We start from the raw sequence: 25,633 nt of genomic DNA, 5'->3' as shown, positions 1-25,633 counted from the left end.
TTTAAGCATGGGGGCTCAGTCCAGCAGCGTATAAAGGCGCAGCAAAGGAGAAGGTACTTCTGAGAATGTGCAGAATGCGTTCTCCTGACCATTAGGTAGTCATAACCCACCCATTAAGGAGATCTTTGGTAATGGCTGAAACATTAAACAAAATTATCTGAGATGACAGGTTAGGAAAATGCAAGACACAGCACCTATTATTTAGAAATCGAGCACTGACATGAGCTTTATAACCTATTATTATTATTATTATTATTATTATTATTATTATTATTAACCACTTACCATATTTAAAAATATCTCTAAGCAGTGGCACGTCTGGTTTGGATTGGGGTAGGTGGACGCAGAAACAACTTCCCCAGAGTAAGATAATGTAAAGATACCCATTTTCAGAGAGTAGTTGTAAACATTTATTAAAACTCATGTTTCAGATGATATTATTCAAAAGGTCTTGCTTTACCTTGGCTACAAAATGCTTGCCCAAATCAGGAAGGTGTTTGTCACATCCAGAAGATGCTCAGGCTAGAGTGTTGGCACATCTGGCAACTGACACCTGAGAGCATCCCTCTTTAAGTGCCCTTGTTCGTTGACCTTATTGCATGGGTGACAGTGCGCCTAGCTTGGGGCTCTCGGATCACGTTCAGCTGGAACGCCATTTCCACAATGAGGAAATGGAGTGGAGGCAGTCTGAAATGGAGCTGAGACTATTTTACCCTTGACGATACTGATTTCAGGGGGGCTGAGCCCCCTCCCCAAGCCCTTAAGCCAGCATTTTTAATGACTGCTTACAGCCCCTGTTTTTCCCATAGAAGGAAAGGCTCTGCAACTGCGTTTATCTATTTATTACATGTATTTAAATAAATGTATAAATAAAAATAAACTGCATGTGTGCACAGATGCCGCACCCCCCCACACACACAGAGCTTACATTTTCCCTTAAAAAAATGCCAAGAGATTGATAACCGATCGCTTAGTACAATTTCCAGAGGGATCAGAATCATCTCTTGGTGTCATGTGTAATTAGAGGTATATCATTGAACTATGTGGCTATGGTGTATTACTAAGTACATAATAATGCTAGATAACAACACTGGACTACACTACAGGGTTGTCATAAAGCACTCTCAGCTTCAGCCCCCTTCCATATAGGAATAGCAGCGCTCGATAAGATTTCAGGGCTGTTTAAAATACCCACCCACATCTGCTCTATATTTCCAGAGAGGAAATCCCAGATTTCTCTATTGTTTCCTAAAGACTGAGGGAAAAAAGTGTTAAAAATGGTGTTAAAAGGTGTTAAAATAACCAGGAAGTCCCATCTCCAGAAAATGTGATTGTCAATCTAGGTTTTTTATTTTTTTTAAAGGCTACCATTTTGTCCCTTCTGCTGCTGTTTTGGTGACTATTCCCCCCCCCCCCCCGCGCGCGCACGCCTACCTTCCTTCCTTCCTTCCTTCCTTCCTTGAGTGATCTCAGCCAATCAAGTGTAACTTGCTAAACATGAAGTTGCATTGCTCTGTAGCAAATTAGATTGAACTATGGGCTGATGTCACCAACAGTAAATGTAGCACAATTTTTTTGGTGGAAAGGCATGATACAAATTAAATAAATAAAGCTCATTACAGTGAGGTCAGTTCCTGTACTGATCACATGGACAATCCTAGCCAATTGTATGTGTGTATAAATATAAGGCTATCAATGGCTATATATTAAACGGGATGGGGGAGAAATTCTTTCACATTTTAATGCAAACTCAGCTACTTTCACACTTTTGAATCACTATGCAAACCGAAACTCAGTTATCTTTTGAAATTCGCACTTTTCTGGCTCTTGCAATGCAGTTCTGCATGTATGGAGTAGGGATGTCAGAGAATTCTGCCATGGATCTCGGTGAGGCCGAATGCCAGTGCATTCGGCCCCCCTGAAATACATGGCAGAACGAAGCCCCCCCACCCCCCCACCCTGCAAAATGGGCCCGGAACAGAGCACCTACCTGCTGCCGTCCGCGCTGCATTGTGAATGGCGGCCACGTCTGCGGCCGCCATTCGCTTCTTCCATAAAGCCATGATAGGCTATGTAAATACTTACGTAGCCTATCACGGCTAACGCAGGGACTCCATTTGCATCCCTGCGGAAGCCGTGATAGGCTACGTAAGTATTTACGTAGCCTATCACGGCAAAACTCAAGGAACGCAAATGGCAGCAGCTACAGCGGCCGCCATTTGTGTTCCCTTTTTTTTGCCGTGTGATAGGCTACGTAAATATTTACGTAGCCTATTACGACAAAAGAGAGGGGCGCAAATGGCGTAGTGGCTGCCATTTGCGTTCCCCCCCCCCCGTAATGGGCTATGTAAATATTGTAGCCTATCACGGCAAAAAAAAAAGGGGGGGGAACGCAAATGGCGGCGGCTGTAGCCGCCGCCATTTGCGTTCACTGTTTTGTGTTTTTTTTGCCATGATAGGCTACATAAATATTTACGTAGCCTATCACGGCAAAATACAGGGATGCAAATGGCGGCGGCTACAGCAGCCACCATTTGCATCCCTGTGCAGGCTGCCCAGCTGCCAGATGTCCGGCTGCGGGCGGCCCTGGCCGGCAGCTCCGCGGAATTTCTGCAGTGTGCTGTTGAACACCAGTTGCTGGGGCGCTTGAGCAAGAGGGTGCTTTTGTGCTTATGTCCTGCTCATGACTTTCCATTGGTGCATCTGGTTGGCTACTGTCTGAACTGGAGGCTCTTCTGATCTAGCAGGACTGATTTTATTATCTTAATTAGGGATCACCGTGAGACTAAAACAGTTGCTGATCTCTTTCATAATGGTCCGCCAAAATTAACTGAACTCGAGGGTCTTCTTTTTGTCCTAATTAAGCTTTTTGTGAATCTCTCTCTCTCTCTCCCCCCTGTGTACACATGTGCATACACACATATTGGCTCAGCGTTAAAATGGCTAAGACATTTACAGTGTTGTAGGTAAATACCAGTTCCTTGAATTGTGGAGCATGGGATACCAGCGTGCCTTTCCTTGCTTTGCCATGGCCTTGTCTCTTCAGTTGCACCCCAGAGAGCTGCTTTGAAAGCTCATCTAAGACATCCTGTTTGCTCACAAGATGTCTACCATATGCACATTTAATTTTTGATGCTGTAATTGTGTATTTTAGCATTTATTACAAATGGTTTGAAGAACTTTGGACCAAGAAAGTGGTATCTAAACCTATTTGTTGTTGTTATTTGCACAGGTGATCTTATGCCTGCCTGTACAGGTGTTCTTCCATCTTAGTTTCAAAGATGGACACTTGATGTCTCCTTTTGCTGCTTTCTCACATTCAGGGCATAAACTCTGGGCTGATTGTATGGTCTTGAACGACTCAGTTTATCAGCCCCGTTTTTCCACCTTCAGAACTACAGCAATGGACCTTCCAGGGCGAGCAAAACAAATAGACTGCGAAATGCTTTTCTGAGCCTCATCCAAGTCTGGCATGATCTGTGGTCACGGCCAGGGCAAGGAGCTCACAGATCTCTCCCATCTCCTACCTTCTCTGGTTTTAATGTTTACCTGCTAGCCCTAACGGCCTCTGCAGAATCCAGCTGTATCTCCCATTAGCATTAAAAGTTCTCCATCAGCCTTGTCCTTTATTTGTCTCTATGTAGGAAACAGGAGGAGGGAGAAACAACAGGATCTTCAGGAGCACAGCAAGGGGGAAAGGTCTGGACCCCCAAAGTCCTCTCACAGACCACCCAGCTAACCAAGCTGCCATCCTTTATCTCTCTCCAGTCACCCCCCACCTCTCCAAGCGAAGAGAACCACAAGCCAGAGAGAGGCAGGAATGGGGAGGAAGCAGGTAAAAGCAAGCCTGGCCGCTTGGGTTCCAGTCCTGTGCCATTGTGGGCTTCTTGGACATCCAGCAGGGGAAAAATAACAGCATTTTAGTGTTCAAAGTGTGTTTAGTTTTCCAGATGTTGTTGGGTCACACTTCCTTGATGTAAGCTGTAATGAAAGTCATTTTAGGGAAATGATTAGTTGAGAGTTGAAATGGGGGGCAGGGGGAATAATTTGTTTTTTATTATTTTTCGAACAGAGGAGGGAAGCAAGGTTGTCAACACTGTGTTGTATGCATGTGGAGGTGGGGGAGTGATCACACTGTGTAACAAAGGGGCAGTTGTTCCCCCTTAGAGGTTTGTGTACATGATTAAAAATGTAGTCTCAATCAAAAGTCTGTTGATGAAGAATATACATGTAAGGAAGGAAGCTTAATCTCTTGATATCTGCATTTTCCTATTTATTTAATTGCTTAGTGTAACAGATATTTAACCATTCAGAAATTCCAAGGTTTAAAATAGCTCAGCTGATCTAGAAAAAAATTGGGCTAGGAAATTGATGGGAGGGGAGCAGGAGCGGGCGGGATCTAGGTAGCAACTTTTTTTTTTTTTTACAAGAATTAAAAAAAAATTACTCCTTGAAATGTAGGCCTGCCCACCCCCAACCCCGCGCCACTGCCTCTCTGGACAGATGTCTCTTCTTAATTGGAGCACCTTGAAGGCTGTAGCTGTTGCATGGCTCACTCTCACAAGCCTCCTTTATCCAACAGCCCACCTTTGCAAAACAAACATAAATTTGTTGTTGCCCTGAGCCCCTGGGATATGGCAGGTTATAAATCAAAACAAAGAATGAAGCCTGCTCTGATACAGAGGAGTTGTGAGATTCCCAGATGTTGCTGCCTACCGCTACTCTTCTATTTCTTTTTTTCCTTTCCTTTTTTTCCCAGTTGTCCTTAAAACCTATTTAGCAGCCACACATGTGAGAAACTCCATGGGCCTTATGGTCTCTACTGAACAGACGAGAGTGGAAGAGAGAGGGGCAGGGCTGATATAGGAAGCTGCCGTAGGCCAGTTGGGAGTATCTGTCCCTCTCGACCAGTATTATTTCTTCTGACTGGCAGGAACTCTTCAGTGTCTCAGGCTGAGAAGGGCTTTCACCCCATCCTGGTACCTGAGGTCCTTTTTCACTGGAGATGCCAAGGGACTGAACCTGGGACTATTCTGCATGCTATCCCCCCCCCACCCGCACCATGACGTTATGGGTCAAGGCAGGATATAAATGTTAATAATAATAATAATAATAATAATAATAATAATAATAATAATAGAAGAGAGCTAGGAGGTGCCGGTAAGGCAAGGCTAGCTTGGTTCAAGGAAAGCTTTGCCTGAGAAGTGAGTCTGGAGGGAGAGGGGCTTAGAAAAGGACATGCAAGGGAGCTGCCTCTGCCCAGTGACCAGCACACTGAGGGGGCTTGACTGAGCTGGGAAGAGCAGAGAGAATTGAAAGGGGATTAGGTCAGCAGAGAAAACAGTACAGGAAAGGGCTGGTGAAGAGCAGAGCTTGACCTCTGAGGACTAGAATCTTGATGCTGAGGGCAAAAGTCAGGGGCTGCTAGTGCCGTGCCTTATGGAGTGGGGTTGTTTTGATCCCAGTGACAGGAGAGAAAAATAAAAGGAAATGAACATGGAAAGAAATGGTGCATCGATTTCTACAATATTCTTCCCTCTCTGAGCCTGTGAGGAGGGGGCTGCCAGAACAAACATGCCAGAACATGTGTATTTTGGAGCTCTTGGGGTGTGCAAAGTACCAGGCTCCTCTCCTGGGACAGGGAAGTCCCTTAAGGCAGGGCTGGCAGAAGGTAGATCTCCAGATTTTTTGAACTTCTCCCCCAGAAGCCCCTGCTGGCATGGCCAAAGGTCAGGAATGCTGGGAGTTGATGTCCAAAACATCTGGAGATCATCTACCTTCTGCCCAGCCCTGCCGTAAGGTGAAGGGGCATTTAGCAAGCCTTGTTCGAGGGCAGGCTGAGTAGCTGCGGTGCTGCACCCACTCCATGGCCTTTTCAAAAAGGGTCGGCTCTCCCTTGAAAGCCTCTTTTTCTCCACGGTGCCACCAGCCTTTACTTCTGCCTGCTCTTCCCCTTCCCTTGTTCCCATGCCAGTCCCTTTGGATCTTGGCAGTGAGGAAGCTGCTGCCTGCCTGCCTACTGCATAGAAGTGGCTCTTGAACCCACCAGACCCACAAGGACAGAACAATTAATCTGCAGATTGCAAACACTGCGGAAAGGCCACAGGTAGTTCCTGTCAGCTTGGCATAACCGGAATAACTGATGTCTTGTATGAAGGTGAAGGTACTGATGCCAGTGGAAAGGACATGTGAGTGAGAGAGTGAGAGAGTTCTCCCAGCAGTAATCTCAGCTTTCATTTTAAAACAAATAAACAAGAAAGTAAGTTTCTAGCCCAAGCCGGCATGGGGCTGATGGGAGCTTTAGCCCCAACACATCCAGAGGGCACCAGCCGGAGAAGGCTGGTGCAGAGTATTAGCCCCTCTTCTTGCCTTGCTGCACAATCTGCACGAGCCCCGGAGCGCCCTGTAGCCCTGGGCTCCCCCCTGGCGCACCGCATCTCCTGCCATGTGCAGCTGCTCTGGGCACCCGCATGTACTCTCTGGGTCCTTCTCGCAGAGGGTTCAAGCCCTTTACCTTTGTGGGTCCTCTGCCACCACAGCGGCTGCAGGAGGAAAGCCTCCCCATGCTTTGGTAACCGCCCACAGGTAATGGCCTTTCCATATTTCACCTTCCAGTTAAATCGTTTGCTCCGGAGCGAACGAGCCTCCCCACGCTAATTGTAGTCGAGTGCACCAACGCGGGCCCTTCCAATCGAGTGCTAATTTAATTAGAAAGCACCCATTTTAGTTAATTTGTTCGAGAAGATCACTGCAGGCTCCTGGAGAGAACAGATGTTCCCCTCTCCCCCGATGAACATTCTGGGGTTTGTAAATGACTCCACTCAGCCTTGTTTAGGAGAGAAAAGAGGATTTTATGGTGGCAAACGACCCTTTCTGTAAACATTTTACAGCTCTCTGCACGTTTGAGTGAGGATAAACCCCTGGCAACTCGGCGGGCTGCAAATTTGCGACCATACGGCTATCATTTTATTGTCATATTTCACGGTCGTAACGTTAATGGAAGATGCTCGCTCCAGCCTTTTTTAACAGCTCCGCTGAGCACGCTCAAAACACTTTCGCTTTGGAAAATGTATCGAGGTGCAGCGCCTCGGTTTTCGTTTACCGCTTCCCTTTCTGTAGGAATAACTTTCCGAGCGCCCCCCCATGCCACGCCCACGCCACGCCTCCGGCACCACCTGGGAGTTCCTCTGGCCAGGCCCGTCTCTCCAGGCCGCGGCTGTTGCGGGATCAGGCTGTCCCTCTTGCAACGGGAGGCTGCGTCACTTGCGCCGGCACGGAAGCAGCATGAGCGGGGGAGAGCAGCATGGCTGAGGATGCTGCCAGCGCCTGGGTGCAAGATGCTGGAAATGATGGGGCCTGGGAGAGGCGGGAGGGGGAGTGGAGCGGAGCCACGGCAGGGCGCTGCATGGGTTGGGGGCTTAGGGGAGCCGCTGCCCGAGAACCTGGACTTGAGTTTTGAGGGAGAAGAGACCAATTAAGAAGGAAGCAGCAGAGGACGGAGGCTGGACCTAGAGAACTGACATGACAAGATAAATTGTGGTGGGGAAGGGAAATGTATAGCTGCGGAGGACCCTGGAGTCCAGGGGTGCAGGGCCGGGGTCCCAGTCCAGCCCTCCTGGTTCCCCAAACGGCCATACCCTGTTCCCCAGGCCACTGACCCCTTGGGGGTCTCCCGGCTTTTGTGCAGCTTTTGCCCCATTGTGAATGGTTGAAACACCTCTCTGGAGGCTGAGTGGCTGACAGGGAGAACTTGAAGCGAAAGTATGTTGGCGTTTGGGCCCTGCTCCTTTTGCCTTTGGCCCCACCCACTTTTGCCTTCAATCCCACCCACCACTGGAGTGTGGCCCCCAAGACCTTTTCCAGAATGGAATTTGGCCCTCAGGCTGAAAGAGGCTCAACAGGTGTCCCTGGCTTCTGCAAGCTATGCCCCATATTAGGGTTTGAGCCTTCAGCAGATACTGCCCATATGTCCAAGCTGCTTTAATTGACAGTAAGGACTAGGAACTTGATGAGTTTAAAAATGAATGCCATGCTTCTCAGAATAGCTAACTCTGGATCTTAGGATTCTCTGTTGTGGACCCAACTGCAGGAAATCATAGACTCATAGAACAGTAGGGTTGGAAGGAGCCTACAAGGCCATCGAGTCCAACCCCCTGCTCAATGCAGGAATACAAGTTAGAGCATCCCTGACATATGGCAGTCCAGCCTCGTCTTGAATGCCTCCAGTGTGGGAGAGCCCGCCACCTCCCTAGGGAATGGGTTCCATTGTCTGTATTGCTCTAACAGTCAGGAAGCTTTTCCTGATGTTCAGCCGGAATCTGGCTTCCTGTCACTTGAGCCCATTATTCTGTGTCCCTCACTCTGGGATGATCATGAAGAGATCCTAGCCTTCCTCTCTGTGACAGCCTTTCAAGTACTTGAAGAGCACTACCCTATCTCCCCTCAGTCTTCTCTTCTCAAGGCTCAACATGCCCAGTTCTTTCAGTCTCTCTTCATAGGGCTTTGTTTCCAGTCCCCTGATCATCTTTGTTGCCCTCCTCTGAACCCCCTCCAATTTGACTGCATCCTTCTTAAAGTGCAGTGCCCAGAACTGGACACGGTACTCCAGATGAGGCCTAACTAGTGCTGAGTAGAGGGGAACTGGTACTTCATGGGATTTGGAAGCTATGCTTCTATTAATTCAGCCCAAAAGAGCATTTGCCTTTTTTGCAGCCACATCACATGGTTGGCTCATATTCAGCTTGTGATCGACAACAACTCCAAGATCCTTCTTGCTTGTAGTGTTGTTGAGCCATGTATCCCCCATCTTGTAACTGTGCATTTGGTTTCTTTTTCCTAGATGCAGAACTTGGCATTTATCCCTATTAAATTTCATTCTGCCAATGGCTCTGGGTGTCCTGAGGAAATACAAACCCTGCTCCAACTGAGCCCTGTTTTCCTGCCTCATTCCCCCCACCCCCAATCTTGCATTTGTCATGATTGCATAATGTATCCCCAGTGCAAGATCCCGAGGTTTTGTTTGCTCTATGCAGCAGGCCATGGCTTGTGCCATGTGGGTTAGGTCTTTGGGCCCCTGGGGCTCAGATCTGCTGAAGCACGTGCAGCTGAGGGATATCAAGCAGAGATGGGGAAAGGGCCAGGGAGTGGGTCAGGCGAGTGAGTGTGTGCTGGGCGGGCGGGGTAACATCTAATTCCTTTTGGCACATACAAAGGTTTTGCTGCTGTTTCAGGGACACCTTTAAGGGTGGAATGCCTCTCCAGCCACTTTGAGACATACCCTGAAATCCACTGAGGAAAAGTAAAGGAATACTTTACTAGGCCCAACCAAAATTGACTAAGCAATATGCAAGCTTTTAAGCTAATCCATGGGCTAAGCTAACCCATTTTTGTTAAGAATGCACTCTGAACTCATCTTCAGGCTGCGTGTTGAACAAAAATGCAGGGGGGAGGGGAAACAGGCCCAAACAGTGCATGTGCATTTGTTTACAGCCCACCTAGAAATCCTTTGGACTAGAGATTGTCGAACTGTCACAGTAAGCCTCTCCAGGCCTCAGCACACACGGATGGGTAGCCTGTTCTGGTCCTCCATCCGTGGCCGGGCCTGGCATAGAGCTAGACAGGCAGCTGCCCATGGACGTCTGCAGGGCCCAGCCCTGGAAGCGGGGTGGGGGGCATGGTCTTTCATCTGTCCCCTATGCTCAGGAGCACAGCCAGGAGAGTGAATCAGGGCAGTTAAGGGCAGGAGGCTTCAGGTGGTAGCTGGAGGAACCTAGTCCATGGGCAGGGGCACATCGGGGTGGAAGGGCAGTGATATTTGAGGTGGGGGATGCAGGGTCTTGAGCACTTTGCGGGTAAATGCGAGGCAGTTGCACTGCATGCAGAAGTGGATGGCAGGCCGGCACAGGGGCTTGAGGAGAAGCATTGTGTGGTCTGAAGAATTGGGAGGAGAGCTACTATTGCATTGGGAGTGAATATGGATGGCAAAATGACTCCACAAAGATACCTAAAATAAACATTCAGTAGCCCCCCCACCCCGGTCTTCATTAAGTGGCCTGCAAGCCCAACCAAGCTTAATAGATGTATATACTGCTTTTTAGAAAAGTATGCCAATTGTAGGGAGTCTTGTGGGTGGAAGTCCACTCCCCATAGTCCTCGGTGGTTTTCTTCCTTTCACACAGTGCTGAGTGCTGATTCACTTCAGTGAGGCAGGAAAAGGGCTCTGCACACTGTTCGTTCTCATTCTCTCTCCCTCTCTCCCCCCCCCCATACACACACACACACGCCCCCGCTGCCTGACTCCCTCGATATCCCAATTTCACACCACCGCACAGTCCCCTTGTTGAGCGTCTCATCTGGCATATGCTAGCAAATCCAAGTTCCATCAGGCATACAGAACAAGTTAATTAAAAAGCATCACAAACTACTTTCATAATTGAGTTAACAAACCTCTAATATAATTGCTTTCCCAACGCACAGTCTATCAAGCTGCAGGTAGCGCGTGCCCATTCCTAGAGCAGCAAATATCCATGCCGCTCTGCCTGCCCTCCCCTCAGGACCGAAATTCTGCTTCCGGAAAACACTGATTCTGTGCTTTAAAAGTAACAAGTTGTTTGATGAGGTTTATGTGGCTTTCCTTGGTTTGCATGCTTTTTGACCACTTGCCACTTTTGTGAACTCTCTTGGTAAGGAGCAGTGTGGTGTCAGGAGAAGGCAGTGTGGTTTATGGAGAAGAAAGGAATCTGTGAAAATACCCCCTGAACAATTCTACTTTTTGTGGACATGGCTTGCAAAAGCTGCTCAGTTTATGTCTAGAACCATGGGGTCTTGAAACATGACTTGAAAAGGAAGGGAAAGCTGAGATTCTGAAGAATCCACATTCTCTAATGGGAAGCATCACATATCCTTTTTAGCAAAGGGGTGGGAAATTGCCCCTTGGTTTACAATAGAGCCACCAATGTATGTATTGATTTACAGTTATTTCTGTAACAAGACTTATTACCTTGCCTTTCTGTCAGTTTTAATATTCAGTACAGCTACCAAAAATATGATAAATCATTCATAAAAGAACAACAAAATACAAAAGGAATCAAAGGTAAAAGGAATCAACCCCCAAAATAAGTTGGCAGCTGGAAGCATTTCAATAGCACCCCAATCAACCATCAGAAGGCAGCATCCCCCAAAGGCCTCCTAAATACCCAGCATTGGTCATGCAGCAGAAATCAGAGTCTGTGCTAGACAGGTTTCCCTGGGGAGGTTTTCCTGCAACTGAGGTGTGGTGACTGAGATGGCCTGTGTATCATTTGCCTGTCTGCCAAACCTGAGGCAGTAGAGGGACATGGGGCAGAGCTTCTAATATTGAACTGAGCTGCCTGAGTAGGTACATACAGGCAGGGGAAGGCTCCTTCAGGTATTCATTTTGGGCTTTCAGAGTAGAAACCTGCACTTTGAGTTTGGCTTGGAACCAACTTGACAGCCAATGCAGATGAAATAATGTTAGAGGTATATTCTGTATCCACCAGGCTCCCGTGAAAACCCGGGTAGCAGCCTTTTGGCCCAGCTGAAGCTTCAAACGCTCTTCAGAGGCAGCTGCACCTAGAGCATGTCATGGTAGTGCAATCTGGTTGTTCCTAAGGCATGAGCAGCCAAGTGTGCCATCTCCAGGAAGGGGTGTAGTCACCATCACAGTCGGAGGTGGAGAAAGGCATTTATTCACAGGCCTTGTTCGTTGAGGGAGAAACTTCTTTGGGATTGATTTGGAAAGGCTGCCCCCGCTCCCTTTTGAAGCCATCTGTGCTGGCAACTCTCACCACATCTTGTGGCCCTGAATTCCCTATGTTCAGATTGTCTTAGATGAAGATGGCGATGGTGAAGATGATGGGGGTGGTGATGATTTGGGGCTGTCCTGAATCCTGCTGCACTTCAATTTCATTGGATGACCCTGGATTCTCACGAGAAAGAAAGGGAGAAATAACGTCTCTCTGTCCACACACTCCACCCCAATTTTCTACACCTCTGTTGTGTCCTGCTCTGGTTGTTTCTTTTTCGAAACCCATCTCTCTCCTCCCGCAATCTCCACCATTCTGGAGTAATTCTTCTTTCAAAAATTTGCTGGCCAGGCTGTTGGCAGGACATCCTTCGCGTCTTGGTACAGCAGCCAAGGGGTAAAAACGTCTGCTGTGCGGCTGCTCCCAAGTGAGTGCTCGTTCAGAATTCAACCCGCAGCTTCCTGTCCCCCAGGAAGGCCTTTGCGAGTGTGCTTTCTGATCTCTTCATTTGTGTGCCGCTAATTGTGTCTGCAGTTTTTCCAATCTGCTCTCTCCTTATTGATTTGTAGGAAACTTTCAGGTCTGCCAAGCCGTTCTCCTTTGGTGGGCCTGTGATCCTCACTTCTTGCGGGGTAATCATTGCTCGGTCTTTGAAAGCCCTTTCCTTTTGTAACGCAGAGCTTTTACACGCATATACACAGAGAAGGGGTATTCAGCTCTCACTCGAGATATCTGGCAGTCTGCACCTGACAGTCCAGCTATACCCACTGAGCCATGCCAGGGACTCACTTAGCCTCACAGTCATTGGAACGAGGATGCGTCAGGTCTTCTCTCTCCCCAGAGTTCATGAAGAGCTGCCTCTTTCCCCACCCCTCTGTCAGCAGGTGTGGTGGAAGTGACAGCCTCAGCTAGGAGGAGCACAGTTGGCTTGAGAGGCGTCCTCTTGAGTGCAACACCTGGGCACTTAATTTAGGATCAGATGCGCCTCACAAGCACTGGAACATCCTTCCAGTTTTAAAGCGTGTTAACATAGCTGGGAGGTCTGCTTTGCAGGATCACCATCGGAAATCAACCTGTGAGCATGGCAGTGGAAACACACCAAGAAGGAGAGGGGAGGAGGTCTGTGTTGTTGTTGAGAGGGACATTTCCTCCACTGCCACTGCTTTTGCTCTTATGTAACACTGAAATGTCACTTCTTTGTGTTTGCTCTCACAGCTGTCATGAGCAGCAGAACACTGTTGCTTCCATTTAACAGATGGGAAGCTCAGGCTGAGTGAGTGTCTCCAGACAGGCCGGTCACCCCACAGGCAGGATCTCTCAGCACCCAGTTGGGACCGGTACTGAAGGACCATAACAGAGTGTGAATGTAGGGAGCTGCTGTCCAGTTGTACCTCTTGCTTTGTGGCCAGGCGCAGGATCTGGGCCTGTTCTAGGGAGTCTGTTCTGTCAGTGCTGCTTACGCTTTCCATGGCGGTGTGCTGCCCAGGCAGCCCAGCAGGGTCCAGGAGTCCCAGAAGGCAAGACCCCTGACTGTGGTGGGAAGGATTTGGAAAGGAGAAAACCAAAGGAGTAGCATGGGACTGACCTCTTCCAGCAAGTTCCTAAGGCAGTGAAGGAATTACACAACTGCTGTGTATGCATGAGAGCTAGAACCTTGCCTTTGGGTTTTAAGCAAACATTATGGTTCTCATGACACCTGCTTACATTGCCCTGAATATGCAGAATGAGGATGTGTGTGAGTGGAAGCCCCCCAAATAATGGAGGAAATAGGAGAAGGGAGAGAGCTGGCCGAGATCCGATTGGTGGGAGATTCAGGATAGATAAAAGGAATGACTTCTTCACACAGTGCATAATTAAACTATGAAATTCACTATCTCAAGATATAGTGATGGCCACTAATTTGGATGGCTTTAAAAGGGGGTTAGATAAATCCCTGGAGGAGAAGGCTATCAGTGGCTACTAGTCCTGGTGGCTGTGTGCTGCCTCCAGCATCAGAGGCAGTAAGTTTATGTACACCTGTTGCTGGGGAACATGGGCAAGGGTGTGCTGTTGCACTCGTGTCCTGCTTGTGGGTTTCCCATGGGCAGCTGGTTTGCTGCTGTGTGAACAGAATGCTGGACTAGATGGACCTTGGTCTGATCCAGCATCAGGGCTCTTCTTCTGTCCTTATGCCTGTTGCACCTTTTTCTGCTGCTGCCTAGTCCTGGCCACAGTTTCTTACAGCACTGCATGTGATTGCTGGAACTGGAGCACAGCTGCCTCTCAGAGCAACAGGTATATGGGAGGGTTGATGATGGCACATTAGGAGCTGGACAGACCCTACCAATGGCAGCCTTCCATGTCTTTCCTGTGCCCGCCATCCATTTCTGCTCCTGGCCATAATGGATAACCCCAGCATGCTTCATGTTTGGCTGCATTTTGTCAGCTAACAGGGAGCCCATCTGCCAGGTTTTATGGTCAGTGAGTCGTGAAACGGAACCATTGTGTTTGTGAATGAGTTGACAAGTGGAATTGAGAGGCTGTGAAGCATACAGCCAGTGTCACAGGAGATTTGTGCTCACACACACACACACACACACACACACACACTCTGCCTGAATGACCAGCCAAATGTTTGTCGGATTCCATCATTCTGCCTGCCGGATTACCCTCTGCGGTCTGCGTCGCCACCACAGAGACGAGAGCCGTGCACCTAACAATGGGTCCTGACCCAGTGGCGGACTCGGACATCCGGAGGCTCGGGTCAGCATGAACTCAGGGCTTCCTCTCTGTCTTCGGGCTGAGCTGCAACTTAAACCGATGTTGCCTCGCGTCTGCTCCATCAGCAGTGTTTGCCATATGGGAGTTAGCTGTTAATGTTGTTTTTAGTTGTCTGTTGTTTGTGTATATTGTCTGTGTGCTTTTATGGAAATGGCTTTTAAACTTTTTAGATTGTATTTAATGTTTTAACTTCTGTAAACCACCCAAAGAGCCTTGGCTATGGGGCGGCATAGAAATGTAATAAATGATGATGATGTTTCAGTGACGGCAGTCTGCTAGCCAGGGGCCCACCTGGGCCCAAAGAAAGCAGGGGAAGAAGGCCGCCTCCAGTGGCACTGTTCAGCAAGGTGCACCCGGATGGCACTAGATCAGCATTAAATAGCCCAAGTTCAAACCAGAGAGCCACCAACAGGGTAAGTTGGCTACTTGCCAGCATCACTGCTAGGACCCGACTCCTCTTCCCAAACTTTCCTGAAGCTGGCTGGGAAATGAGACATTTTGGGAGAGGATCAAGCAGGGGCAGTAACTGGAGCTGGCCCCGGCCTCTCAGCCAAGGATCAGTAAGGCCAAGCAGAGCACTTGAATGAAGCCCCCAAGCTTCACTCTGAGCCCAGTCCATCAGAAGAGACAGTGTCCTGTAAGGGCCAAACTCAGGTTTTCACCTCAAAGCAGATGTCACCTTCAGAGGCCAGATTCTCCTGAGGATTACAGCAGGGGAGGAAAGGGTTAAATTCCCCACCATGCCTGCTGAAATCCCCATAATTATCTCACACATAGAGAGCAAGCTAGAGCTAGTGCTTCTGCATTTTTAAAACCTGCATGTCAAATGCAAAGGCACAGTTAATATCAGGTATAGTTTGGCTCTAAGTGCCTGTGACACAGACACCCCACCCCCCCCACCCCGCCCAGGAATCACAGTGGCAATGAGTGTGGTGTTGAGGGTTTGGGCAGCTCTACATTTCCCCATGTACCATCCTCTTAATATAACTTTCAGAAGGAATGAGCTGGACCTTTCAGTGTTTTCCTTCAACCTGGGGAGGCAGTTTTGCTTAACTTGACAGTACTGCTTCTTGGGAAACCATAATAAATGATGCTGTAGCATCCTACTGGGGCAAGGGGAGGGGAGCCCCCACCCCCCGAGTGGGCCAGGAGCACTTCCACTGCTTGCTGCAGGGGCAAAACATGTTTTTAAACAAAACAAAAAAGGTTGAGGGAAGAAGATTTTCCTGCTGGATATTAAATGCAAGCCCCCTGCCCCTGGAATTTTAAAGAATCTATCCAGCCCACCAGAGATTGTGGGGTTCTCACCCCTTTTCATTTTCCCGCAAGCCCCCATGAATATGCCAAGGAAGTTCCTAACGGAACATTCGGCACAGGACTAGCAGTCAAGGTGAAATCTGGAGAGAGTCAGTTTTCCAGAGCAGGGGATGAGCCGCAAAATCCTGTGTCGCCTTCTACCCATAGTGAGCCAATTGGCTCTTGTTGGTTTGCTAGCATAGTCCCAGTTGAGATAAGGCCTATCCTGGGCTGGCTGGCTGGCTTTGCTGCTCTGAGCTGTCTCCTCCTCTTCCGATTGTGATGATGTTACTATGTATATCTATGGAGTGTTAAAAGCATTTCACAGATGGTATTTTGGTGTAATTCTCATAACAACCCTGTAAGGTAGATCAGATGTTATGAATCCCACAGTGCAAACGGGGTGACAGGCTGAAGCAAAGGGGATGTCTTGCCTAAGGCAACCTGGTGAGTTCATGGTAGAGTTGCCATTGAGACCACGGTCCCTTTGATTTGTAGCTCCATCTCTTAGCCCAGCTTATGTAGATGATATGTACCCTGGGGCTATAGGAAAAATAGATATCTAATGACCAGATTTGGACGATTGCTGGGGGCAAAAGAAGCCATTATGGCTTCTTCCCCCGCCCCCGTATGTGGCTTATAGTAGGGGTTGTGGTGCTGGAAGGAAGCCACATCCACTGTGCACCATGCCAGGTTCGGACAACATGGTAACTTGCACTGCATCACTGGTAATTATGCAAATTGCAGCTGTCCATGCAGGGGCAGATGCCACGATGGCTTCTTTCACCCCCATGATCATCTGAGCGCAGCCACTGTGAGAGAGCAAACGATTCTCCATCTCATTGGAAGGAGAACCTGTCATTTCTAGGGCATGCTGCATATAACAGTGGGGACCCACCTAGAATACCCTGTAAAATGTTTAATCGATGCATCATGTCTGAGCAACAAGGAGATGTGAGGAGGTGTTCTTGGTGGTTGCTCCCTGTCTCTTGTACCTCCCACCCTCTTGGGGCATCTCAAAGCCTAAATGTGAACAGCCACCAGAGGTAATATCAGCCAGGGGTAAGTAATGGTTATTTTAGTAGAATTTTTAAGAAGAACATGTATCAACTGTTTGGGCAATAATTTTAAGCTGTGAACTTATTTTATAATGTCATCTTCCTGGAGTCCATGTGGAATGAGTGTGCTGCTATAAATCTAATTAAGTAAATAAAATTAGGAAGCTGTCCCATTCTGATATTTTGTGTAAAACACTAAGGCAAGCGCAACACTGGGCAAGATTTTTGAAAAGCAGCATCACTGACTGGGCCTCTTCTCTGTAAGCAAGTTGGAGAAGTGCAGAAGGCACCTTAAGAAAACAACCTGATGTTTTTTGCCCCAGGGAGGGGGATAGAAATTTGGTTTCTGAATTCTGAAAGTTGGTTAATTCTGCATTGAGCATCCTACAAACACACACACACACACACACACACACACACTCATGGAAAAGTGCATAAATCAAATGACAGTGACAAACAATTCAGGTTCCTGAAATCTGAGGGATGTTTGCATTGCAGGCTTGGACAAGAGAATATAAAGGGCAGGTTAGGGCTTGACTCTGCTCTCTGCTTTGGGGGTTTGCATTTGAGCAGCATGTCCCTGAGCTGTTGCTCTGTCAATTTCAAAATGGCTTTGTTTAGCGTTCACCTTGGGCATGAAGTAAGCTCTGCTCAGATGTGTGTAAAGAGATCTCTTTATTGAAAATTAACAGCTAGCCACTTGGACAGGCTGTCGTAGCCCATGATAACGCTTTCTCCTGAAAGTGGCAAGATCAGTTTGTCTGCCTGCCTCTTAAGCATAGGGGGGAAAATGTGTGTTGGTTTTCATCAAAAGTAAGAGTGCATTGGAAGCACTAATTCTCTTGCAAGCGTGACCAGCTCAGCAGAAGCGGCTCAAGTTTCCGCCGCACCGGCTCGCTCACCTTCCCAGCCGCGACTCTTCTCGCTCGAAGCTGTTCAATCATCATAATGAAAAAGGGGCTTCTTAGTGGAGCTTTCACTAACTAGAAATTATATACCTGGTTCCCGGAAGATAGATTGCGCCCGCTCCCGAAATACGGAGGGTGGTGGAAACAAGTGAGCAACAGCTCCGTGTGCCACCAAGATTGATCGCACAATTTGAACAATCTACCAGGAAGTTTAAAAAAAATGGGGAGGGGGATTATACTTCTGTTTGTTGCAGTTTCAGCTGGACCTCTGCCTTTATTGGAGTAGGGCAAAGGGGGCTGACTGGCCAGAGATAGAATTCTTTCCTCTTGTTGAGCTCAAAGCATCATATTTATTGGGCCTCCCAGAAATGAATCCCCAATCTGTAAAACTCTTTGACAAATGATAGCAGCCCTTGAAACCTGTTTACTCAACCGGCACCATGCTTCTGCTTTCTGGATTTTCTTTCATTTGCTGTCCTTGCCTCTAATAGATTGTGTTGCATTTCAAAATGATTACTCATTCAGATTATTATTTTTTGCATATCCTATATTGATTCTGAGATCATTAATACTTGTTGGGTTTCTTCATTGGAGTTAGGCTATTTTCCTAACACTCCTTTAGTTATCCAAAGAGAGAGAATTGAGTCGTGCAGATCAGGAGCTGGGAGGCTCACGTTCAGGTTCCATGTAATGCTAAACCATAATTTAGCATTATGTACTTGAACAGGAATAAGCTCACATGAAATGGGGCTGGAGCAAGTCATTATTTTGGCCTCTGTTCCCCATCTGTAATGTTTGTAATGGTGCTGATCCACCTGACAAGGTTGTTGTAAAGACAAATATAAAACATAGACAAAGCCCTGCACAAATTCAAAGTGCTTCATACCTGTATCAAAATCATTCCAAGTTCAGTAACAGGAGATTTCTTCCATAGTCATTATGTGTCTTAAACTGCTGCATAATGCAGAATTTTTGCATTCCGTTTAAAGAAAGACTTCCTCTTCTGTTTTCTGGTGATGTCACCAGGATCCAGAGACATGTGAAATTAGTTCCACGAGTCCTAGTTCTCAACAGGGGACAGAGCTTTTTCTGTAGTGGCCCCTGGATTTTGGGATTCCCTCCCCCAAGAAGCCAGAATGGCTGTTACTCTTGCCTCTCTGCAGAAACAGGTGACAGCTGGCTATTCCACTGAGAATCTGGGGGCTCAAATGTTGGTTTTTGGTCTGGCTGTTCTTGCTGTTCCTTTTTTGTTTGTTTTTTGTTTCCAGCTTTTAGATGTTACCTTTGACCTTCCGTTCTGATAGGTAGATATTTTACTGGAGGAGGGCTAGCGCTGGGAGTTGTAAGACTTTTTTCTGTCTAAACATGCATAGGACTGCGCCCTTAACCTTTTAATGTGAAATGCTTCAAGAGTAGTCCTGCTGAAAAGCAGTAGGTAATTATTGTAAATAGTTACTGTACTTGGAATGATTTTGATACAGGTATAAAGCACAAGCTTTTGGCTTGTTTTTCTTGAGCAGGAGAGCCTGGGAATTACAAAGCATCAGAGGGGAGTTTCAAAAGTAGTTCGCGAGTCAGACCAACAAACAAAAATTCCACTAGGCTACCAGAAGCTCCTTGCAATAAGCCAGGGCGGCTCTTTAAATCCCAGCCTCTCTCTTTAAAAGCTAAGCTTTGGGCTAAGACCACCGAAAAGAGGCCCCAAGGACTGTGAACACGTGTTGCACTCGCTCTTAATGTACATCCGCCGGTAGTGTTGCAGTGTATCGAACGCTGCCATGCTGCAGACACTGGCCAGCTGCTCCGTCTCCACCGCCTCCCCTCCTCCTGGGGACACGGGTGGATGGGTTGTGGCTGTGGGGTGCCTGCCTCCCTTTGGAGGCAGGGAATGGGCTCCCTGCTACCTTGCTCCCTCATGCTGGGAAAGAGAAGCCCCCAGAGCTGAGCGGCACATCACCCGGAACCAGCTGCGTGCTGCTTAGTTCCCCAACGGGAGGAGGAACTGGGGTTGGCAGTAACGGAGGCACATAGCAGCCTTCAGTTCACACACAGGGGCAGTTTTGTTGGCTCCTAAACCACTGTTTTACATTTCGGCTGCAAATCTGAAAATATGGCTTTCGTTTCGGGCAGGGGCGCAGAACTTCAGGTCTGGGAGCCAAAGCCAGTTGGGGGTCAAAGCCAGGGGCCAAAACCCAGAGAGCCACATTCTTTCCTCCAGCCACTGATCATGTAGTGTTTCCCCAGCTTTTATGTAGTCCCCCCCCCATTCTAAAAGACTGACTCCCCCCCCCAAAGCTTAGCTACTGGCAAGAAAACCTCTAAGCTACAGTATGCTGGTGTTTGGGCCCCACCCCTTTCACATTTGGCCTCACCCACCACTGGAATGTGGCCCCCGAGAACTTCTCCGTAATAGAATTCAGCCCTTTGGATGAGAGAGGTTCTGCACCCCTGAGTTAAGGAATAGTCTATGGGACCAGACACACTTCCTCAATCTGGGGCCCTCCAGATGTGTTGTTGTTGTTGTTGTTATTTATTGCATTTATACCCCGCCTTTTTTCCCTTGCAAGGAACCCAAGGCGGCTTACATTATCCTCCTCCTCTCCATTTTATCCTCACAACAACAACCCTGTGAGGTGGGTTGGGCTGAGAGTCTGTGACTGGCCCAAAGTCACCCAGTGAGCTTCCATGGCCGAGTGGGGACTAGAACCCGGATCTCCCAGCTCCTTGACGGGAGTTGTAGTCCAACTCATCTGGAGGACATTAGATTGGGCAAGGATGCGCTAGAGAAGCTCCTGTTCTTTTTACGTTCTCCTGTTCAGAGTTATGGTTATCATGCCTGGCTGCTTGGAGGCAGGAATGGCTTGGTTTTCCAGTTCCTTGTCTTTAAGTTCTTATGACGGACCTCAAAAAATTGATTGATGCTTGCTGTGTCCCAGGTTTTGTGGAGGGGGCAAGGAAGAAGTCATGACTTGAGAGTGTGCAAGAGGACAGAAGTAGAACTGAAGGAGACGGGGCTTCCAGAATAGGCTTTTACCATGCGATCGCACTCCCTCATTCACAGAACTTTATAGGGGCCCCAGACATTGTCGACTTCCATTTGTAGCCTTCCCACCACTTCTTCCATCTTTTTTCTTACCTGACAAAATCTGCTCAGGAAGGAAAGGTGGGACGGCTACCTGTGCAGCGCCTTTGACTGGTAGCCTTAGGAGCCCTCCATTTGGAAGCCCCTCGGGTCTGGTTAAAATTCTCAGCGGCCCATCTTTGAGCACGTCTCCTGGATGCATGTGGTGTCAGAGATTCTTCCCTCTCCTTTCTGTTTGCGATTTTATAATTAAGATCAGCCAGAACACAGATGAGAGTTTTTAGCTGTTTAATGTCCCATCAGAGCCTCTTGGGGGAAGTGACAGACAATTCTACAACGGGCCCATAAGAATTTCACAGAGCCTCATAACTAAATAAATAAAAATAGCACTCCCTCCCCCCCCTCCCTCCCCCACCCTGGATTTATGGTGAGTGCCGCCCTTCAGTAGAAGGAGGAAATGTGCAGTGTGATTAAAGAGCCCTCTGCTATCAGCCAGGGAGAGGAGGCTGACATGAATGGCAACTAACTCCTCCGTGGCCTCAGCCAACGTCACTTGTGTTGTGTGGCGCCCCCCCGCCAGCCCCCAAACTTGCCTTATTTTATTCCATACCGTCTTCCAGCATAAACGAAAAGCTGCCAATATTGTAGCTCAGAAAATATTGCCAGTCTTGTCTTGCAGTTGTAAATCTCCCTTTTTATTTATTTAAGGTCCCTTCCTGATGCAGGGGCACTGGGGGAGCTCTCATGTTGCATATTTATTATGTTGCAGAGTCCTAATATGTAATCAGTGCCTGCTCCAGGTCTTCGGGGTCCTTGGGCAAGGCACCCTCCATGGCCCCCTCCCTCAGAGAGCCCACCTTCTCACCACCACGGTCGCCAGCTGCTCTCGCTCCTCCTCCTCTTCCTCATCATGGCTCCCACTGGCTTGCTTGGCAGGCAGAGAGCCGGCGAGCAAGGCGGCCGTGGCACCTGCTGCTGCTCCTTGTCACCGCCACTGTTGTCTGGGACCGAGCAAGGGTGAAGAGGAGGAGCAAGTCCAGGGGGCTCTTGGCAGTGGGCCCCTGCCGGGGTGTGGCCTACCCTTCACGCCAGCCCTGTCTGTAATGTTAGCCTCTTGTATAATTTAGAGATTTTCAAATTGTAGCCACTCACCCTCATCCTGAAGGAGAGGAGAGGATCAGTGGGAAAACTGAACAAAGCTTGGTGCGTCCCTCTCAGCCCCCCTTCCCCCCTTCCCTCCGGGCCGGCTGAGTTGGAGGGCTCGACGGCAAACTCCAGTTCTTAGCCAGGAGTGCTGGTCTCCTGAGCATTTGCCGTTTTCACCAGAGTCTGCCTGCTTGCCACTTTTTTCTCTCTTCTGCTCTTCTCCCCCACCCCCCAAACCTGCCCTTTCCCCCCAGCAAGCAAAGCTAAAGCTTGGGTGAGTTTCACAGATGTGGTACTTCTCAATCAATGCTGTTTCTTAATTGCGCTTTCCTACTCAAGCATTGGAAATACGGACTTTGCAACCTACAGTATCCTCTGTAGGATACTACAGTATGTAGAGTCTGCATTCATCCCCCCCCCCATCTCTGTAGGATACTACAGTATGTAGAGTCTGCATTCATCCCCCCAATCCTGCTCCCACCAACGTTGTTCCTTTGCCAGCTTTACAACATGGTCAGGCCTCTATCTCAGCTGTTTGTCAGGTTGTGAAGAAAACAAGAGCATAAGAGTAGATTTTCATGGCAGTTTCCCCACCTTCCACTTAAGCAAGCAGAAAGACATGAAGCTGGGGTCTGCGGAGTGGCACCCATGGACACCCATGTGCCCACAGACCCCTCTTTTGCACCCCCCAGGCTCCTTGCTGCTCCTGAATCTCATTTTTTTAAATTTCTTTTCTTTTTAATTGGGAGCCTGGCTTCCTGCAAAGTGAAGTGCCGGTCTCCTGTGCCATCTTCATTTGGGTTCAGAAGAGTGGTTTTGTGTTTTGGAGCTCAGACCCCTCTGCTTTGTACTTTTAGTCCCACCAGGTTGCCTTCTGGGGCATGAGTGTTTCATGAGCAGCCATGCCCACCATGGCAGCCATTTTGTGAGAGGGCCCATGACACTCTTTTGCCTTTCCACTCACCCCTCTTCTCTAATCCCCCCATCCCCAGTCTCCATTGGCACGAACAATGTCTACATCCTGTGTGTGCCCCCATGTCTGCAGAGTGGGTATACTGGAGCCCAGTGTTACCTGAGAGCAGGTGTACAATGCAGTCAGGAAGGGCCACTGAGTCTGACTTACACCCCCCACACTACCCCTCAAGAGCCTGTGCTGAGGTGCCTAAAAGCAAACTTTGGAAGACCGAGGTATGCCAAGCCAGACGCCTGCCTGGCCTCTCCTTCACAGCCCCCCGTTAGGCTTCCTGTGAGCCAAACTACTCTGGCTGCTGTTGCTTGTTTAAAAGAGTCTGGCCAAAGAATGGAAGCCGTTGCTCATTGAGGATACCCCTGGGCAGGAGACTGTGGCTTAAAACTGTTCCAGTGCTGGCGCAAGGCAGACAGAGAGACGTGGGGGAATCTTCTCTTTTTGGAGGATTTTGAGTAGTGGGTGGGCAGGCCAACCTCTGTTAGGGGTGCTTTAGGCCTAGGCAGGGCTGTGTCGCATATGTGTGGTGCAGTTCTGCATAAGCCGGTGTGGTGCAATGGTTAGAGACTTGGGAGATGTGGGTTCCTGTCCCCACTCAGCCAGTTGCCAGCTCTCAGCCTAACCTGCCTCACAGGGTTGTTGTGAGGATAAAATGGAGAGGAGGAGGAGCATGTAAGCTGCCTTGGGTGCCTTGCAAGAGGGGAAAAAATGTAATGATAATAACAAACAAACAAATAAATATACATGCAGAGTGTGGCCCATCCACTCCCAGAGAATCTTGCTTTTCAGAAGACAAATGAAGCCAAGTCACTGGATTCATACATTCAGAGGGGGACTAGTGGGCCATCTTGTTCAGATCCAGAGTTAGAGCAGGTGGCTGTCCTGTTAGCAGGCCTCATGGTTGCGGAGATATGCTTGAAAGTCAAGGTATGCTTGTTTAGTCAAGACTGGCTGAAAACATGGAAACTGGAGGAGTTGCTGAACGGGGGGCGGGGGGGCGGGGGAGAACCTCAGTGGGGACCTTACACAGTTCCTTACCCCTCTTCACTGCAAGCAGAAACAGAATAAAACACACAGAATCTACTCTGGTTGCAGAATCATTTATTTGTTTTTAGCACAAAGTCACACTGCTCTTAGCATCACATCTCCGACTAGGTTTTCCAGCTGAGCAGGAAAAGAACAGCTTTCCTTGCTTGGGACTACTCACCCAGAGTAGAAATAAGGCTGTTTTTCTTCTCCACCACTTGTCTTTGTTTTGTTCTTTTCACTGTAAATCAGGGGTGCACAACCTTGGCTGCTCCTGGTGCGGCCCACAGAGCTGGCAGGACCCCGACCAGTTTCCCTGCAGCCCAGCTGATTGGCTGGACTGCAGAGGGGGGGGGGGATACTAGCAGCAGCGCTGGGGCAATCTCACTGGGGGGTGGGAGAAGTGAAAGCCTCCCCCAACCCCCAGCGATCCCCCTTCCGAGATGGCTGTTTTCCTGTTGCTAGTAGCCGTGGAGAAACAGCAGTCATGGTGGCGATTGCTGGGGGACAAGAGAGGCTGTCATCTCTGCCCAGCCCCCAGAAATCCCTAGATCTCAGTGGGCTGCTGAGATGTGGGAGTGAGGAGAGTGTGCACGCACATGCTTGTGTGGTCTCCGGCCCCCCAGCCGACCCCCTGCTCCAGATGGACTCTGTCCCGACACCTGCCCCAGACCACCAGGCTCCGCTTCTGGGCTCCGTTCCGCGCCCCACCCCCGGACCTGCTCTGGCCTCCATGCCCAGATACCAGAACAGCTTGCTTCCAGAGTTGGAGCTCTGGCCATGGAGCATGGGGCAGGCTGTCCGATCCAGTCCAGTGATGGGTCTGAGACACTAAGCCTTTCCTTAAAAACTCTTGGAGATGCCTGCTCCCTCCTGGACTTTTCTGAAATATGGAGCCAGGAATTTGCCCAACCCACCACCTTCCTTGCACCGCCTCTCAGGCCCAGGGGATGGATGACGCCCAGCGGCCCGTTTCCTGGCCGCTGTCTCTTTAAACTGTATTAGCCGGCATCACAGGTGACTAATTGCCGAGTCTTCGGTGACTGCTGGGCCTCCCTCTGATGTATGGGTGTTACATTAAGGGTGGAAAGGTGCTAAATGAGCCCTCTTTATTTTACATAAATTAGCTCAAAAGTCATGAATCAACGCCACCACCGCTTACACTTCCGCCTGAAGTTTGTTTAACCGAGTTTTAAAAGGCAGGAAGAGAAAATGAAACCCCGCCGTTGCCCCTCATCTCAATGGGGCCGCTGCAGCAGGGCTGTGTTGGGAATCTCTGGCATGAAAGGAAGGCTCTTCCCAAAGCGAAGCCTGGATGCTCCTTGGAGCCGTGCCAGGCTCCCCAAAGGCCGCACTCCGCCAGGGCCATGACACCCCGGTGAAGTCCAGTGTCGCTGGGAGTGGTGTGTGGGGCTGCCCCTTGCTCTTTTCCCAGGCTGCTGCGGAGGGGGGTGGGGTTCAGTGAAGAAACCTGAAACTTGGTGCTTCAGCAGGCAGCGTGACCCAAACCTCGCCCCAGCCTTCCAGGCTTCAGCGGGGTCGGCCCTGATGCGAGTGATTTTCACCTGCCCGCAGCTCTGTCGACACATGGCTCTGTTCTTTTCTGAGAACTAAGCCCTCCCTGA

At 49.0% G+C, this 25,633-nt stretch overlaps 1 protein-coding gene across 3 annotated transcripts in view; it reads left to right on the top strand.

Annotated features, from left to right (window-relative positions):
- The window catches only part of ZC3H3 (zinc finger CCCH-type containing 3), a 315,254-nt gene that overhangs the window by 281,203 nt on the left and 8,418 nt on the right, over positions 1–25,633 (top strand). Inside the window, exon 11 of one of the 3 annotated variants that reach the window (XM_084848554.1) lies at positions 3,645–3,835. The exons of 1 other annotated variant lie outside the window; for it this stretch is intronic. In XM_084848554.1, the coding sequence (XP_084704680.1) occupies positions 3,645–3,835 (191 nt within the window). Of the gene's footprint in view, positions 1–3,644; positions 24,322–25,633 lie in introns of those variants that run through there. One more of the 3 variants, XM_084848553.1, reaches the window with a different exon arrangement.

The sequence above is a fragment of the Heloderma suspectum genome, chromosome 4 (genome assembly GCF_057233095.1).
Source record: "Heloderma suspectum isolate Gila_16-S chromosome 4, 16-S_ref, whole genome shotgun sequence".
NCBI classification, from domain to species: Eukaryota; Metazoa; Chordata; class Lepidosauria; order Squamata; family Helodermatidae; genus Heloderma; species Heloderma suspectum.
Note: the sequence above shows the minus strand (reverse complement) of the source record. Positions and strands in the feature narration are given on the sequence as shown.